Raw genomic sequence first — 17935 nt, 5'->3', positions numbered from 1 at the left:
GGTATGGTGGCCCATGCTGTAATTCCAGCTACTCAGGAGGCTGAGGCAGGAGAATTGCTTGAACCCGGGAGGCGGAGGTTGCAGTGAGCCGAGATCACACCACTGCACTCCAATCTGGGCGACAGAGCAAGACTCTGACTCAAAACGAAACAAAACAAAACAAAAAACTTATCTGGAATCAGACTGGAGTTTAAACCCAGGCTCTACCTGGTCCCCACTTAGGAACACCTGAATGCCTCAGTTTTCCCCTTTGGAAAGAGACGGAATTCACTTCTGGACACTAAAAGGGATTGTTTTAAGACCCAGCTGCTTCCTAGAATGACTGCCATCTAGTCAGCCTGGCTGTGCACCAAGCTCTCCATGTTGCTGCACCCTGCAGTGCTCATCTGCAATATGGAGCCAAAACCTAGGAAGGCCGGGTGCGGTGGCTACGCCTGTAATCCCAGCACTTTGGGAGGCTGAGGCGAGAGGACTGCTTGAGGCTAGGAGTTTGAGACCAACCTGGGCAATGTAGCAAGATTCCATCTCTACAAAAAATTGTACGAAATTAGCCGGGCATGATGGTGCACCCTTATAGTCCCAGCTACTCTGGAGGCTCAGGGAGGAGAATCACTTGAGCCTGGGAAGTCAGGGCTGCAGTGAGCCAAGATCGCGCCACTGCGCTCCAGCCTAGGCAACAGGGCAAGATCCTATTTTTTTTTTTTTTTTGAGATGGAGTCTTGCTCTGTTGCCAAGGCTCAAGTGCAGTGGCACAATCTTGGTTCCCTGCAACCTCCACCTCCGAGGTTCAAGCAATTCTCCCTGCCTCAGCCTCCCGAGTAGCTGGGATTACTGGTACCCACCACCATGCCCAGCTGATTTTTGTATTTTTAGTAGAGATGGGGTTTCACCACGTTGGCCATGCTGGTCTTGAACTCCTGACCTCAGGTGATCCACCTGCCTTGGCCTCCCAAAGCGCTGGGATTACAGTTGTGAGCCACTGTGCCCAGCCAACTTTAAAAAAAAATTAAATTAAAAAATAAATAAAACATAGGAAGATTCAAATGACTGAACACGGGTCAAGCCCCCTGCACGTGGCCACTGCTGAGAGCCTGTGAGCTGTGGGAGCCAGTGCCCTAACACTTCCTGTCATCACAGTAGTTATTGAAAGCACCAAGGGCCAGGCGTGGCGCGGTGGCTCACGCCTGTAATCCCAGCACTTTGGGAGGTCGAGGCGGGCAGATCACTTGAGCTCAAGAGTTCGCAACCAGTCTGGCCTACATGGTGAAACCCTGTCTCTACTAAAAATACAAAAATTAGCCAGATGTGGTTGCACGTGCCTGTAGTCCCAACCGCTTGGGAGGCTGAGTTACAAGAATCACTTGAACCTGGGAAGCAGAAGCTGCAGTGAGCTGAGATCACGCCACTGCACTCCAGCCTGGGTGACAGAGTAAGACTCTATCTCAAAAAAATAAAATACAATAAAAGCAAGCCAGCACTGAGCATGAATCCTGGCACACAGTAAATGCTCAGTTAATACACCCTCTTTTTTCCCAGCCTTTTTGGAATTCAATGAACCTGGCTCTCATCCTGGCTCGGGGACCCCAGATACATCACGTTCCCTTCCCCAGCCTCGGTTTGCCCATCTGGAAAATGGGGTCACCATGGGAGGTATGAGGCTGAAGTCAAGCCCCTGGTGGGTACAGCACAGAGAATATGGACAAGCTTGCGGCCAGCGTTCTCTAGGTTCAGGGCGTCTTCACCTTGGCGGAGGTGGCAGAGCCCTCTTGTGCCCTGGCAGGTTGGCAGGACAGGCTACCCCTTGGATTGTGACACCCCCTCCTCTCACCTATGACCTCATCCCGAGAGCAGCCAGTGGGAACCCTGAGGGATCTGTGAGATCACTCATTCCATTCATAGACTCTTGTCAGACAGCAGCCACCGGCTCACCTCCATCCCCAGGACGTAGAGGGACACAGGGCGTTGGGAACAGAGGACAGTCCAGGCGCTGATACTGGGAGGCCAGGACCAGGGCCAAAGTCCCGTGGGCAGGAGGAGTCCTCAGAGGTCCTTCATTCAGCAGTTCCGGGAGGTCTGGGAAGCCCACGGCCTGGCTGGGGCAGCGTCAACGCCCCCAGGCCGCCATGGTCCTGTGCTGGCTGCTGCTTCTGGTGATGGCTCTGTCCCCGGGCACGACAGGTGTCAAGGACTGCATCTTCTGTGAGCTCACCGACTCCACGCAGTGTCCCGGCACCTCCATGCGCTGTGGCGATGACGAGGACTGCTTCACAGGCCGGGGGATCGCCCCAGGCACCGGTCCGGTCATCAACAAAGGCTGCCTGCGAGCCACCAGCTGCGGCCGGGAGGAACCCGTCAGCTACAGGGGCGTCACGTACAGCCTCACCACCACCTGCTGCACCGGCCGCCTGTGTAACAGAGCTCTGGGCTCTTCGAGCAGCCAGACGGTGGGGGCCACCACCAGCCTGGCACTGGGGCTGGGTGTGCTGCTCCCTCCACGTTTGCTGTGACCAACAGGGAGGACGAGGCCTGGGACTGTTCTCCCAGATCCGCCACTCCTCACGTCCCCGTCTCCTTCTCCCACTAAATGGCCAGAGAGGCCCCGGACAACCTCTTGCGGCCCTGGCTTCATCCCTTCTAAGGCTGTCCACCAGGAGCCCGGTGCTCAGGGAAGCACCCCCAGGCCTGATTGAGCGGCAGGGGAGCACGGCCTGCGGGTTTGATTGTACTACTCTATTCCACCGGTTCTAAGATGCAGAGCTTCTCACGTTTCAATCATTGCTTCTCTCCATTGGTGGCACCTTAGAGTCCATGAAATACGGTAAAAAAAAAAATATATATATATATATATCTCACAACAAATGACAGCTGATATTCATGGAGCATTCTTTGTTTTTCCTTTTCCTTTGTTTTTTTTTTCCTTTTTGTAGCGATAAGATCCAGCTATGTTGCCCAGGGGGTTCTCAGATTCCTGGGCTCAAGTGATCCTCCCACCTCAGCCTCCCAAAGTGCTGGGATTACAGGTGTGAGCCACGGCACCCAGCCAAGACTGTCTTATGTTACATGCCACTGAATCCTCACGCAAAGCTGGGAAGGTAAACACTCTTTCAAACATTTCAGACATTTCAAACATTCTGGTCTCAACTCTAGTGGGTTCTCAAAGTGTGGTCCCTGGACCAGAAACAGCAGCAGTATCAAGTTGGAACTTACTAAAAATGCAGATTCTCAGGCCCTGTTCCAGGCACGATGAATGGGAGTGGGGTCCAAAAGCTGTGTATTGTTTTCTCTTTTTCTTTCTTTTTTTTTTCCTTTGTGAAACAGGGTTTTGCTGTGCTGCCCAGGCTGGAGTGCAGTGGTGCAATCTTGGCTCATTGCAGCCTCTACCTCCTGGGCTCAAGTGATCCTCCCACCTCAGCCTCCTGAGTAGCTGGGACTACAAGCATGCTCCATCATGCTTGACTAATTTTTATTTTTTTAAATTTTTGTAGAGATAGGGTCCCGCTATGTTGCCCAGGCTGGTCTTGAAGTCCTGGGCTCAAGTGATCCTCCTGCCTCAGCCTCCCAAAATGCTGGGACTACAGACGTGAACCACCACGCCCAGTCTTTTTCCATTTTCTTTTTCTTTTCCTTTTTTCTTTCTTTTGTTGAGACAGCGTCTTGCTTGGTCACCCAGGCTGGAGTGCAATCATGCAATGGCGCCATCTCGGCTCACTGCAACCTCCACCTCCCGGGTTCAAGCGATTCTCCAGCCTCAGCCCCCCGAATAGCTGGGACTAGAGGCGCATGCCACCATGCCTAGCTAATTTTTTGTATTTTTAGTAGAGACAGGGTTTCACCATGTTGATCAGGCTGGTCTCAAACTTCTGACCTCAGGTGATCCACTGCCTTGGGCTCCCAAAGTGCTGGGATTACAGGTGTGACCCACTGCGCCCGGCCATTTTTCTTTTTCCTCTTCCTTTTGCTGAATTATCTGCTACAAAAGCTGTGTTTTTGTTTTTGTGAGATGGAGTCTTGCTCTGTCGCCTAGGCTGGAGTGCAGTGGCATGATCTCGGCTCGCTACAACTTCTGCCTCCTGGGTTCAAGCGATTCCCCTGCCTCAGCCTCCTGAGTAGCTGGGATTATAGGCACTCGCCATCATCCCGGCTAATTTTTGTATTTTTGTAGAGACGGGGTTTCATCATGTTGGCCAGGCTGGTCTTGAACTCCTGACCTCAGGTCATCCGCCTGCCTCGGCCTCCCAAAGTGCTGGGATTACAGGTGTGAGCCACCATGCCCAGCCCAAATCTGTGTTTTAACAAACGCTCCCAGGGATTCTGGTGCACACACAGGGTTGAAAGCCACTGTTCCTGCCCAGTGTTCTCAGCTAGGCACCTGTGCTCCCCAGTGAGCATCTTTGCTGTCTGGAGAGGTTTTCGGTTCTCTCATTGGCAGGGAAAGCTGGGGGTATGGGGCGTGTGATGCTACTGTCCTCTGCTGGGTCAAGGCTGAAGATGTCAAGCAGCCTCCCACAGTACACCCAACTGCCCCCACAACAAAGACTCAGCCAGCCCAAGTGTGGGTGCTACCCTTGTTGAGGGACCTGCTTCTAGAGGCTCTAACCCTATCAGCCCGTGACATAGAGGGGGAAACTGAGGCACAGAGAGGTGAAGTAAGTTGCCTGAAGTCACACAATGGGGAACTGAATCCAGGCCGTCTGCTCCCAGAGGCCACACGCCTCTCCTCCCCAACTGTGCTGTGACCCTGTGAGGTAGGTGCTGTTATTATTTGCAGTTTCTTTTTTTTCTTTTTTTTTTTTTTTTTTTTGCTTTTTTGAGACGGAGTCTTGCTCTGTCTCCCAGGCTGGAGTGCGACAGCGCAATCTCGGCTCACTGCAACCTCTGTCTCCTGGGTTCAAGTAATTCTCCTGCCTCAACCTCCCAAGTAGCTAGGAAGACAGGGTTTCACCATGTTGGCCAGACTGGTCTTGAACTCCTGACCTCAGCTGATCTGCCTGCCTCGGCTTCTCAAAATGCTGAGATTACAGGCTTGAGCCACCACGCCCGGGCATTTTCTTAGATGCTCAGACAGGTGGAGTTATCTACCCAAGGCAGAGCTTAGACCCCAATCCAGGTGCCAATACACCCCCAAACTGTTTGCGCAGTTTTCCAGATGAGAAAACACCAGGTCAAAGAGAAGCAGACTTACCCAAGACCACTAAACAGACCAGCGCTGGGTCCGGCCGCGGCACGTATCTCCTCCCCAGGGAAAAGTCCCCAGGGAAGGGTGTTTGAGCCCATTACACAGATGAGAAAAGAGAGGACTGGGCAGGGGATGCCAGCTGTTCTCTGAGCACACTGAGGGAAAGTGGGGTATAGAATGCCGGGAGGTGGGGGGCGGGGCGAGGACTACACCTGTAGGATCCTGAGATGACCCTCTCGCCGTCCAGCAGCACGAACTTCTCCCGCACGGTGCCGCTCACCTGCCGTCGCCAGCGGCTCTGGAAGCTGCAGCCCCGCACGATGCGGACATCCATGTTCTGTTGGTGTGGGGAGTGGACAGCACACCCTTGCTGAGGCCCACTGCACGGATTCAGGCTCCCTCCAGGCTGGTTTTAACTGGAGGGACCCATGACTCCATAGAAGTATCTGTCCAAGGCCAGGCCTGGTGGCTCACGCTTGTAATCCCAGCACTTTGGGATGCCAAGGCGGGTGAATCACCTGAGGTCAGGAGTTCAAGACCAGCCTGGCCAATATGGCGAAACCCCGTCTCTACTAAAAATACAAAAATTAGCCAGGCGTGGTGGTGTGTGCCTGTAATCCCAGCTACTGGGGAGTCTGAGGCAGGAGAATCGTTTGAACCCGGGAGGCAGATGTTGCAGTGAGCCGAGATCGTGCCACTGCACTCCAGCCTGGGCAACAGAGCAAGACTCCATCTCAAAAAAAAAAAAAAAGAAGTATCTGTCTCGGCTTCCTCAGAGCCACTGATATCACCCCTCAGGGATTTCCTGGGGATACCCAAACTCAGTGACTCAAGATTGCTTGGGAACGCCCACCCCACTTCTCCAGTGCCATGGGCATCAGATCCCAGAGGACCATCCCTCCTAGCATCCATCTCAATGACCCGGGGCTCCGTGGAAGGGTCTGCCCCCACCGCCCCCATGCCAGGGGAATGGAGACTCACAGGTCCCCCTCGCCCGGCCCCTACCTCCGTGGCCCAGGGGTTCACCCCCAGCTGCTGGGCCAGCTCCAGGAAGGCAGGCAGCTGCTGGCGGTCCAGGAGCAGGTAGACAGGTACCCAGCGACGCATGGCAGCATCCACCAAGTCCAAAAGCAGGTCTGGGTCAGTGAAGACGTCCATGACCACGGCCACCAGCTGGGGGTGTGGAGAGGGGAGGTGGATGTGTGAACGGAAGCTGGTTCGGGGGACATTCAGAGGGTGTGGGAAGCCTGACATCCGGAATCTGTGAGTGAAGTGCTCTGGGGGCTGGGAGTTTAACATTCAGCGGGGGCTAAAGGGGAGACTCCCAGACATACACTGCTGCTCAAACTGCACTGATGTGTGAATGAGCAAAATGCTGCCCCTCCGTGAGATCCCCAGCCCCTTCTCGAGATTTCCAGCTCCTAAATGCTGGAAAATTATTATCACAAATCATATGTTTGCTTGTTTTTTTTGTTTGTTTGGTTTCGTTTGTTTGTTTGTTTTTGTGTTTGTGTTTGAGACGGAGTCTCACTCTGTCGCCCAGGCTGCAGTGCAGGGGCACAATCTCAGCTCACTGCAAACTCCACCTCCCGGGTTCAAGCAATTCTCCTGCCTCAGCCTCCCGAGTAGCTGGGACTACAGGTATGCGCCACCACGCCCAGCTAATTTTTTGTATTTTTAGTAGAGATGTACTTTCACCATGTCAACCAGGATGGTCTCGATTTCCTAACCTCGTGATCCACCTGCCTCAGCTTCCCAAAGTGCTAGGAGTACAGGCGTGAGTCACCACGCCCAGCTTTTTTTGTTTCTTTTTTTAAAGATGAAGTATTGTTCTATTGCCCAGGCTGGAATGCAGTGGCACAATATCAGCTAACTGCAACTTCAGCCTCCAGGGCTCAAGCTATTCTCCTGCCTCAGCCTCCAGAATAGCTGGGATTACAGGCACCCACCACCACGCCTGGCTAATTTTTATATTTTTACCAAGTTGGCCAGGCTGGTCTGGAACCCCTGACATCAGGTGATCCTCCAGCCTCGGCCTCCCACAGTGCTGGGATTACAGGCCATGAGCCATGGTGCCCGGCCTACAAATCACATGTTTGTAACACAGAACATCGTCCCCTGAGCTGCGACACTGCGGTGCCCAAACGTCCACGGCAGTTTGGCTCTAAGATCAGTGGTGGATGTCCCATAGGGCACCGTGGGCAACTACATTTCTGGGTCCTGGGAAATTTTCTGGGTGCTGGGTGCAGGAGGGCTGACCTGCTAGGCCACTGTGGCGAACCTGGGGGACATGGAGGTGCTGAAGGCCTGGATCTTGCAGGCAGCATAAAGTAGTGGAAACCCTGACTCAGCAACCAGACAGCCTGGGTTCAAATCCCCACTCGGCCACTTGCAGGGAAGAGATTTAACTGCCCCGTGCCTCCGTGGTCACAATAGTCCCTCTGGCGGCACAGGGTTCTGGCTCGATGATTCACATTAGTCCCTGGGAAGCCCTTCACATGGGAGCTGGCGGACGCTAAGACTGTGAAGTACATAGTGGGCTTTCCAAGGGCTACAGTGGGGACATCTGGGTCCTCCTTGGGGGGAGAGTGGAGACCTCTGGCTTGGTGTGATGACTGAGACTGGGGGTGTCATAATTAGTCTCAAGGGGCATCGATACCTAAGGGCACCCAGGTCTTGAGGGAGGGTAGGGACCCCCATTTCTTTTTTCTTTTTGGCATGGTATCTCGCTCTGTCGCCCAGGCTGGAGTGCAATAGCTCGATCTTGGCTCTCTGCAACCTCCACCTCCCGGGTTCAAGCAATTCTCCTGCCTCAGTCTCCCTAGTAGCTGGGACTACAGGCACCCACCACCACAGCCGGCTAATTTTTGTATTTTTAGTAGAGATGGGGTTTCACTATGTTGGCCAGGCTGGCCTCGAACTCCTGACCTCATGATCCGTCTGCCTCGGCCTCCCAAAGTGCTGAGATGACAGTCGTGAGCCGCTGCACTCGGCTGGGCCCCCCTTTCTGAGAGGAAGGATGAGGTCTGGGGGTGTAGGCACCTGAGTCCTGGGGCTGGAAGGTGTGGACTCCTGGGTTCCAGGGGTACAGGTCCTTTAGGGTAGGGGTGTGGGCTTGCAAGTCCCAGGAGGACAAGGGAGAGAATGCCTGGCTCCCCGTCCCAGTCTGGGGAATGGACACCAGGCCCCTGCGACACCCACCTTGTGGGCAGCCTGGATCTCCAGCCGCACTAGCTCCTTGAGGGGCGGCTGGCCCTCTCCAGGTGGCTGGGTGTACAGCTGCGCCCGGGTGATGCCCTTCCACGCTGAGTCCACTGGCCAGCCCAGCCGCAGGATGGGTGCTGGCTGCTCCGACTGCCCAGGCCAGTAGCTCAGGCTGCCCGCATCCCCATCGGTGGTGGGGGCTCCGTCCGCCATCCTGCCAGGCTCCGGCTTGGCCACTGTCCAGTCTTCAGCTGCCGCTGCCAAGCCCTGGACCTCATCTGCACTGAGGAAGGGCCGCAGCTCCTCGCGCTGCACACAGGCCTGAAACGCCTCCGCACCCTTGCTCAATAGAGCCTCCAGTGCCAGCCGCTGGCCCTCGCAATACAGGAAGCCGGGGCTGGCCCCGGGCACCCTGGGACCGGAGTCCACTCCTTCCAGCGCCGCCAGCTGGGAGGCCGCCATCGGGGTCACTTGGGTGGGAGGACTGACTGTGAGAGGCTGGGTCTCTGGGTGTCTGGCTGTCTTTGGGGACTGTGACCATCTAGGGGTTCTCCTGATAGGGAGACCCTATGTGGCCATCTGAGGCCTCCAGGGGGTCCCTGCAGATGTCCAAATGGCTCCCTGCAGCGGCCCCTGCCTTACTGTCCTGACAATCACACTGCCCAAATAAGCGACTACCCAATGTGTCAGGCCACTCAGATCCGCCACCTGCCTGCGCCCAGGTGGCACCATGCCTGGCTGGCCTTCCGTGACCTTCCTGCCAGCCGTCTCTGCTGGTCAGGCTGACCTCCTGACACCATCTCCGACTGTGTGGCCCATCAGCTGGCCATCCCTGCTCAGCCACACGACAGCCTCCAACCCACCGGTCACACAGTGCCCAGTCGGACCCTTCAGTTGTCCTAAATTTGGTCAGGCTGACCACTTGATCATTTCCAGGCGACAGGCTGTCTCCCTGTCTCCAATCACCCAGAGGTCCTTAAATAAAGGCACGGCAGGCTGCCTGCCTGCCCCAGGCCAAGAGCACAATGAACTGACCCTCTCCTTTCACTGTCTGGCAAATGCCAGTGGCTTCCGACTGAGTCGCAGGATCTGGCTGCCTGGTGGAGCATCTGTCTCTGGCTGAATCCAACGGCCCCCACGAGTTTCTCCTACTCACCAGCTCTCACCTGCAGACCAGCCAGGATGCCTCTCCACTGGACCTGCTCGCTCAGCCTTAGAGAAATGCTGAAGGCTTGGCATACCCTTCCCTACTCTGTCAATGGGGGACCCTGCTCCATGGACCCTCAGTCCCTCCAGCTGCCGCAGTGGAGGGTGACACGCGCTACAGGTGTCTCCATTACTGTGGGATGGGTCTATGACCTTGGCAGCCCATGTAGGTGTGAGTGCCACCTAACCAACCACTCTCCTGAGGCTGGCTGCCCCTGCCTGGGGCCTGGCCCTGAGACCTGTTTCAGACCGTTCTCGGATCTGTGGTGATCCCTAACCAAGCTGCCCCCAGCCTGGTTTCTGCCTAAATCCTATCTCCTGCCAGGTGCCCGGACGCTTCTTCCCAGACAGGGGCCACTCTATAACTCGCCCTGTCTCCCTCCCAAGCCCCAGTTGCCCCCTTGAGGGTCCTGACCCAACCTCGGGGATCCCAGCAACCCAGGCAGCTGCTTCCTCCAGACCACAGCAAGGAGCTGCAAAGAGAAGGAAGGAGTCAAGCCAGGCCAGCCTCCCTGCCCCACCCCCACCCATCCCCCTCTCGCCGGGGCCCATCCACACCGGCTAGTGCTGGGCTCCATGGCCTCCCTTCCGGCACTTGCCTTTTCCGAGGACACGGGCTGTGGCTCTCTGGCTTCTACTTCTGCGGTGCTTGCCGGCCTCTGGCCTGTCATCAGGCCTCCACCTGGAATCCGGGGAGCCCTACCCCTTGTGTAAACACAGGACGGCCCCCACAGGCCCCTGGGGGAGGTCCGGCTCACACACTTTCTTTACCTGTGCTCACTCGGGGTAAACGCCCCTCCAGACGCAGGCTTCCCAGTCGCGGCGTGAGGAGTTGAGATCACCTCACCTGTTTCCAGGCAGCCTCTCCCTTCCCGCAACCCTGACTGCCTGCACCCTGCACTTCCCGGTCCACACCCCGCCCGCCATCCCAGCACCAGGGAGGGGCACAGGATCCTTTAAGAGGGGCGGGCGTGGCTGACCCAAAGAAGCAGGTGTGGGAACACCTGCCACCTGGCTGTTGGGAAGGAGGCAGGGCTCAGACCCTAAGGGGCAGGGAGCTTCCGGGGCAGTGGGGGCAGGAGGAGGGCTGGTCTTCGCTGGCATGGCGTCCCTGTCCCCAAACCAAATGCATTCTCACCTGCAGGCGCCAATCCCCCAACCCATCCCCCAATAACACACACACAGGACTGTCAGCATTCAAAATCTTTTTAATAAGAGGGTAGGATCCAAGGTTAGTTTTTGTAGCCTCGGCTGGCCCGTCGGCCTCTGGCACGCTCGAACTTCCGGCCCTTGGAGCGGACGTAGGGTCTGCGGGGAGAGAAGTGAGTGAGAAGGGGGCCCGCTTAGAGGAAGCCATCATGGAGTGGCACAGGAACCCCACACGCCTGTTACATTCAGCCCCAGGAGAGTCAGTGGCTGCTGGAAAAGCGTGGCAGAGTGGGAAGCCAAGGAGCCAGGAGGGGCTACGGAAGCACCTGTCCCACCACCTGCAGGGCCCCAGCCTGGGCAGCAGAGGCCGGCGAACCGCATGCTCCCCAGGAGACGCCTGCTCAGGCCCTGGAAAACACCGCTCCAAGCAAAGTGTGGAAGGGAAAAGCAGGCAAGATGAGGCAGCTGAGAGTTGCAGAAGGCCTGGGGCTGGCTGATACGAGAGACAGGAGAAGCAGCCCAAGTGTGGCCAGGCCTGGCTCTGCAGGCTGAGTCTAGGTAGAGGGCAGAGCTGGCGGCCTGATACTCACTTGGTGTGGCTGTGCGGGGTTCCTGGGGCCTTGCCAAAATGCCGGTACACCTCTCGGCCCTTGCGAGGACCTAGGGAGGGGGAAGGAGAACCAGCTGAGACAGAGATCTGGCGCCCAGCTTTTGGCCTCCCAGATCCAGGAGAGTGAAGGCTGCCAGTAGCCACACAGCTCACTCCAACCCCGTCGACTACGCGTCGCTCACCGGAGAGCAGGACAGTGCCGCAGCCCTTGGGGGAGTCCAGGGCCAGCTGGTCGAAAGTGAGGATCTTGCCTCCTGCCCTGAGGATGCGGCTGCGGGCCCGGCTGGTTACGCGCAGTGCACATACCTGGTGGAGAGAACAAGGCTGGCGGGTCAGACCCGTGTGGTCACCTAGGGGCTGCAGGGACTCACCCTCCACTGCCTCGGTGCAGCAGAGCCCTGGTAACCAATACCATCATTTATTACCTGGAGCACCCCGGGCTGAGAGCAGCTGTTCTCAACACTTTCTCTCTAGGAACTTTTAACACCGCATCCCTAGTGTTACGCTAGAAGTAATAGCAAGGAAGCTGGGCCAAAAAAAGACCTGTTCAGAGGTGACAAACGAGTCTAGACTTGAGCCCAGGCTGTCTGGCTCTAGGGGCCAGCACTAACAGTTTACAACTTGCCCCAGAAGAACCCTGCCTAGGGGACCCCACCATCGACGACGCCAGAGACGACCCACTCCAACCCTCAAAGCCACTCGGACAGGCAGGATGCTTGCCTCAGCAGAAGGGGCAAGACTGAGGAAGCAAGCACAGCACAGCAAGGGTCTGACGGGTGTGCCCGCCCCCGCCACTCACCTTTAGTTTGGGCACCTCCTGAACCCGCACGTCGTCCGTTATGGTCCCCACAACCACGGCCGTTTTGTTTTCCCGGCCAGGAAGCTTCATCTTCCGGATCTTGGGGTGGGGAGGATGCATATTGTAAGTCCTTTTGGTGCTTACATCCAGCCCCGCTCCAGGCATCCCCAGACCAGGGCAGCCGTGCCCTCTAACGGGACCCCCCACTCACACCACACCCCTTAAACCCCACAGACCTCCCTCAGGTCCCGCTGGGGAAAGCTCTAGATAAAAACGATGCAAACTGTTCAACAGGGCCTCCCTCAGCAGGGCCTTTGACATAAAACTCAATTATGACTTGGGGCCTCGGGGGCATCTCCTGAAGCCACCAGGACACCTCCACCTCACAATGAGGAGAGAAGGCCCAGGAGCCTTGCCCACTGCCCATGAACACTCAGTTCCAACGAACAGTCCAAGCTCTCCGCTCGTGGCTGGCTGAGACAAACCCATGATGCCCCAGTTGCTCCTAAAGCTCCAAGTCCCCCCTCCTTTCCAGACAGACAAGACCCAGTGGCTCCCAGGTCCACCATGCTCTCTGGACCAGCCACTCACCATCCGGGAAAGGGACAGAGGTGGCCGGTTGGTGCGACTCATAAACAACCTCTTCAGCACAACCTGGTTGAATGTGGAATTGGTTCTTCTGGCCAGAAACCTATACAACTGGAGGGACGGGAAGGGAGTGAGAAGCTGAGACAGCCGGCTCCCCCGCAGCCTTCCAGTGAAGGGGCAAACACATGACGATTTGGACTAGAAGAATCTTTATCCCTTTTCCCCAACCCACCAACCTAGAGGGAGAAAGCTGGCCTTGGTCCTTCCTGGCCAAGGACCTAGAAAATCCCAGCTCCACTCCCAAGCCAAGCTGTACACAGCCTGGAGGCTGAAAACACAAATGCATGGAGGCCCTGGGACAGAAGCAGAGACGCAAGCCTGCCCTGCAGGCCCCAGGGAGGAGCCTGGTGCCAGCACTAGAATGGAGGATCTACACGTCACAGACCTGGGGTGACCCTCCCCAAAGACCTCTCAGGGCCCAGCCTCACCTTGACCAACAGCCTCAGGTAGATATCCTGGCTCTTGGGCTCCTTGCGCCGAACCTTTCGGTCCTTGTTGTGGCGAATGTCAACTCCCTGCGGGGGTGAAGAGGCAACCATGGACCCAATTACCCCCAACCATGGCCAATTATTACTTATTTCTGAAACTGAGAGCTGGGTCCCAAGTCCAGCTCTGAACACACCAGCTCAAATCCCAGGCCCACCACAAGGAGACCTCTGGGCTGCCACCGACCCCTCTGTAAAAAGGGGCTACTTACAAAGCCTTCAGCCCATGGCACACAGAACCCCAAAACAGAAACAGCGTAACACAGCAGTCATGTTAACTTTATATAAAAAGGTTAATTCTTTACAACTTGTATTTTGCAACAATGTTAAGTTCTCAAAACTGGCTCCCATACCTGGAGGATAACCAAAAATATCAAACCAATGGCAGTAACGATGGAAACGAATCCTTATTCAGAACCGAGCACTACTGGAACCACCTCTCCTACAGTATCAGTCAATCCAACAACCCTTACCAAGTACTGTCTTTTTAAAAAGTTGTTTTTGAAGTGGAAACAGGGTCTCACTATATTGGCCAGGCTGGTCTTGATCTCCTGGGCAAGGAATCCTCCAGCCTCGGCCTCCCAAAGAGCTAGGATAACAGGCGTGAGCCACCTCCCCAGGCTCTTACCTCCCTGCTGCCTTTCTGAGTTTTTTCAGACTTTGTTCGCAATCATTAAGAACTATTTAAGTTTTAACAGTTCCACTTATTCAGCACTGTGTGCAAGACCCCGTGGTGAGAATTTCCTATGAATGACTTATTCCCAAATTCGCAAACTTGTCAGATGGGATTATTGTGTACATAACGAACAGCCACACTGGGGCAAAGGCTCAAAAACCATCACAAGGTGGGAAGGGGCCTGAGACCTGAGACTCAGAGGCCTCCCTGGTCCCCAAAGCGATCCTCCCACCCGACTTTTCATACTAGAAAGTGCCAAGTCCGCATAGAGGCAGCAAAGCCAAGTAACTAAGAGTGGCTGCGGGGCCAGCCAGCCACTTGGGTCGGAATCCTGGCTCCGCCACTTCCTAGCTTTGTAAACCCAGTCATATCAGCCTCCGAGTACCTCAACTTGGTCATCTACTCAATGGGGGCGGTAGGCTACGACTCTGACCCATCCCTGCTCTCCTGGCCGCAGAGTACGCCGCCAGTATCGGGAGTTGCCCCCTCCGGGCAGCCGCAGACCCCCTGCCGCCCTCCAGCGTGCTCCTAGGCCGCGACCACAGCGGATGGCAGCGGATTGCCCAGCCCCGAACGCCTCAAAGCGAGCTCACCATGATGGCGCCTCCTTCTCTGCCAGGTCCGGAAAGAGAGAACAGTGCCGGGGTGGGCGGGGAAAGGCCCCAGCGAGTGGCGCCGCCGTGACGTCACATGGCTGCGACGCGGCGCTCTACCACGATCCGGACTTCTCTGTGGTGAGTTGGACGACTGACTAGTCAGGCGACAACCTCAGAGAGCATAGAGCAGAGGAACAAGCGCAAGAGGGAAGGGCCAGCACGTCGGGGGCCTCTCTGGCCCTATCCGGGCCGTGTTCTCGATAGTTTTCCGGAAGAAAGGAGCGAGATGTGTGGAGCTAGCACGACGCGTCGCGCTGTGACGCTCTGGCCCGACACCGACGGCCTCTCAGTGGCTCCCGGAGGACCCGGCGGGCCGAGTGTTGGAGGTGAGGAGGCGGGGCTGGCAGGGCTAGTCGGGGCATCTGGAAACCTCTGACCCCACGCTTCGGGCGTTTCCTTATCAGGTTCACTTCTCCCTTATCTCGCGCTACACTTTGTAGGCGCAGCCGCTGCTTGGGAAGTCCTACTTAAGGTCTAACCCGAGATGATCTTGCTGCACCTCAATCTATAGCATTCTGTATTCCCATCCTTTGAGTTCTTCTCCTTCTCCCCCGGCCCCTAGATGACCCTTTGCTGACGTAGAAAGAGACCTAGAAAGAGGGAGACCCCCGTGGCTTGGGGGTGGGGGGAATGGAGGCCCAAAGCGCAGGAAGGAGACCCAGGGAGAAGTAGAGGCAAAGAAAGATGGTGAGATGGGGCCTTGCAAGGCTGTAACCAAATTCAAATCCTGGCTCTGCTAGTTACTAATGGGGTGGCCTTGGGCAAGTCACTTAACCTCTCTGTGATCTTGGGAAAATCACTTAACTTCTCTGGGCCTTACTCTCCTTATGGACAAAAAGGGGATGACAACAGGCCTGGCACACAGGAGGTTTTCCAGGATTATGAAAGTTAATAAAACTGCTGAGGTCAGTGTTTTGCACATAATAAGTGCTCAATAAAAATTAGCCTTCACTCCTATTATAGCATACATACTGTGTGCAACCAGATGGACTGGCTGGGGCAGTGATTAAAATGACTTACCTACTCTTCCCCCCCACCAAAGAGGCCCCTGTCTCTTGGTTCTCAGGCACATTGAGCCTGGAAGGGCCTCCTGCAGTCGACTCTCAATGCTGCTCCTCACTCACATCTCCTCCACAGAGCTGAAGGTCGGAGCTGAAGTGAGACCTGACTCCTTGCTCCTACCAGCCTGCTATGGCTTAAGACCCAGGCCCAGGGTCCCACTGATGTAACAGAGCAGAGGACCAGCAGATGAATGGACTCCTTGAAGCAGAGGAGCAGGACTAGGTAAGGGACCATCGAAAAGCCAAGATCCTCATACTGTGGAAAGACAAAATCCAAAGCTTTTCTTCTTCTTTTTTTTTAAAAAAAGATTGGAGGCCGGGCGTGGTAGCTCATGCTTGTAATCCCAGCACTCTGAGAGGCCGAGGCCTGCAGATCACCTGAGGCCAGGAGTTTGAGCTCAGCCTGGCCAACATGGTGAAACCCCGTCTCTACTAAAAATACAAAAGTTAGCCGGGCATGGTGGTGTGCGCCTGTAATCCCAGCTACTCGGGAGGCTGAGGCAGGAGAATCGTTTGAACCCAGGAGGCAGAGGTTGTAATAAGCCGAGATCGTGCTGCGCTCCAGCCTGGGTGGCAGAGTGAGAAAAAACAGGGTCTCACTCTTGCCCAGGCTGGAATGCAGTGGCGCAATCACAGCCTACTGCAGCTGCAACCTCCTGGGCTAAAGTGATCTTCCCACCTCAGCTTCCCAAGTAGCCTCCGCCATGCCTGGCTAATTTTTTAATTTTTATTTATTTTATTTTGAGGCGGAGTTTCGCTCTTGTTGCCCAGGCTGGAGTGCAATGGCACGATCTCAGCTCACTGCAACCTCCGCCTCCTGGGTTCAAGCACTTCTCCTGCCTCAACCTCCCAAGTAACTGGGATTACATGCATGCGCCGCCACACCCAGCTACTTTTGTATTTTTCCTAGAGACGAGGTTTCTCCATGTTGGTCAGGCTGGTCTCAAACTCCTGATTTCAGGTGATACACCCACCTCGGCCTCCCAAAGTGCTGGGATTACAGGCATGAGTCACTGCACCCAGCCAATTTTTTTATTTTTTCTAGAGACTGGGTCTCTGTTGCCTAGGCTGGGCTTGAACTCCTGGGCTCAAGGGATCCTCCCACCTCAGTCTCTCAAAGTGTTGAGCTTACAGGCATGAGCCACCGCGCCCAGCCCGGAAGCCCTTCTATAAGTGATCTCAGACCTTCTCTCCAGGCAGGTGTTGCAGTGGGATAATTCAGGAATCAGAGAGACCGAGGGGTTGAGGAGGATACTTATTATTTATTATTTAGGTGCACCGGCCCAGTCAGATTAACATCCAAACAAGACTGAGCCCCGAACAAAGAGTCAAGTTAGCTTTTAAGCATTTTGTGGGGCTGGGGGAGATCTGTGCATGGGGAAGCATGTTAGAGAAGAGAGAAACAAAGAGTTATTCAATTGAGTCATACATTACATTATTTCTTGCATTTCAAGGAAAAACATGTTGTATGACTTGAGTTTATCCTGTCTAGTGATCTTGCAGCTGCACAGCTAGAGAAACAGGGTCTTCACAATGCCTGGGAAAGAGAGAGATAAGGCTCACTAGCCACAGACAGAAAAACAAGCAGTTAATTTTTAAAGGACTCGACCTCTTTCTCTTTCTCAGGGGGAACTGGGTTTTTTACATACAACTGAGTTTTTGCTTACACGTTCTTTAATTTCTTTTAATTCCTGTTTCAGTGTGAATAGCTTTCTTCCCGCGTCCCAGACAGGACAGCTGAGTCCAAGAATTCAGGGGCTTCCCAGCAGTCACACAGCAAGTCTGTGTGGGCTGCAGGGTCCTTTCGCCTTTTCCTCCTCCCTGTCCTCTCGTCTGTGTGACTTAGGCTCTGTGCTTGAATCTCAGCCTCTTTGCTCAGTGTCTCTGCCTTTCCTTCTCCCAGGGCCCCAGGCTCAGTTGCTGTGCCCCCTGTCTCAGTCTTACTGGGTTTCTGTCCCCCTTTCTCTCCGTGTCATTCCTTGGCACATACTATCTGGTGCCATTGCTGCTGTGGGTTAGATGCTAGGTACATGATTTGGCAATAAGCAAACCTCTTCCTATATTTATCTTTTTTTTGGGGGGGGGGGACGGAGTCTTGCTCTGTCACCCAGGGTGCAGTGCAGTAGAACGATCTCGGCTCACTGTAACCTCCACCTCTTGGGTTCAAGCGATTCTCCTGCCTCAGCCTCCTGAGTAGCTGGGATTACAGGTGCATGCAACCACACCTGGCTAATTTTTGTATTTTTAGTAGAGACGGGGGTTTTG

General features: G+C 55.3%; 3 protein-coding genes across 5 annotated transcripts in view; 1 reads left to right on the top strand and 2 right to left on the bottom strand.

Moving 5' to 3' along the window:
* FAM83E (family with sequence similarity 83, member E) overlaps positions 1–9689 on the bottom strand; it is an 18651-nt gene extending 8962 nt beyond the window's left edge. The window contains exons 1-3 of the mRNA XM_011946458.1: positions 8378–9689; positions 6182–6349; positions 5389–5513 (exon numbers count right to left, since the gene is read on the bottom strand). Coding sequence (XP_011801848.1) covers positions 5389–5513; positions 6182–6349; positions 8378–8842 — 758 coding nt within the window. The 5' untranslated portion in view covers positions 8843–9689. The remainder of the gene's footprint in view (positions 1–5388; positions 5514–6181; positions 6350–8377) is intronic.
* Positions 1893–2879, top strand: SPACA4 (sperm acrosome associated 4). The gene has a single exon (XM_011946457.1). It carries the CDS (start codon positions 2124–2126, stop codon positions 2505–2507), a length of 384 nt encoding a protein of 127 aa, XP_011801847.1. The 5' UTR covers positions 1893–2123; the 3' UTR covers positions 2508–2879.
* Positions 9690–10772: 1083 nt separating the features above from the next.
* Positions 10773–14928, bottom strand: RPL18 (ribosomal protein L18). Of its 3 annotated transcripts, none has more exons than XM_011946453.1 (7): positions 14547–14928; positions 13221–13307; positions 12736–12843; positions 12145–12243; positions 11528–11651; positions 11326–11395; positions 10773–10894 (listed from the first exon to the last, which is right to left on the bottom strand). In XM_011946453.1, exons 1-7 carry the CDS (start codon positions 14547–14549, stop codon positions 10819–10821), a joined length of 567 nt encoding a protein of 188 aa, XP_011801843.1. In that variant the 5' UTR covers positions 14550–14928; the 3' UTR covers positions 10773–10818. The 3 variants fall into 3 exon arrangements, with proteins under 3 accessions (XP_011801843.1, XP_011801845.1, XP_011801844.1); XM_011946454.1 differs by having other exon boundaries at positions 10870–10894; positions 11322–11395; XM_011946455.1 differs by lacking the exon at positions 13221–13307 and having other exon boundaries at positions 14547–14818.
* Between the last annotated feature and the right edge of the window lie 3007 nt (positions 14929–17935).

The sequence above is a fragment of the Colobus angolensis genome, unplaced genomic scaffold (assembly GCF_000951035.1).
Source record: "Colobus angolensis palliatus isolate OR3802 unplaced genomic scaffold, Cang.pa_1.0 Scaffold25, whole genome shotgun sequence".
NCBI lineage: Eukaryota > Metazoa > Chordata > Mammalia > Primates > Cercopithecidae > Colobus > Colobus angolensis.
This window is presented reverse-complemented; position numbering and strand designations above follow the sequence as displayed.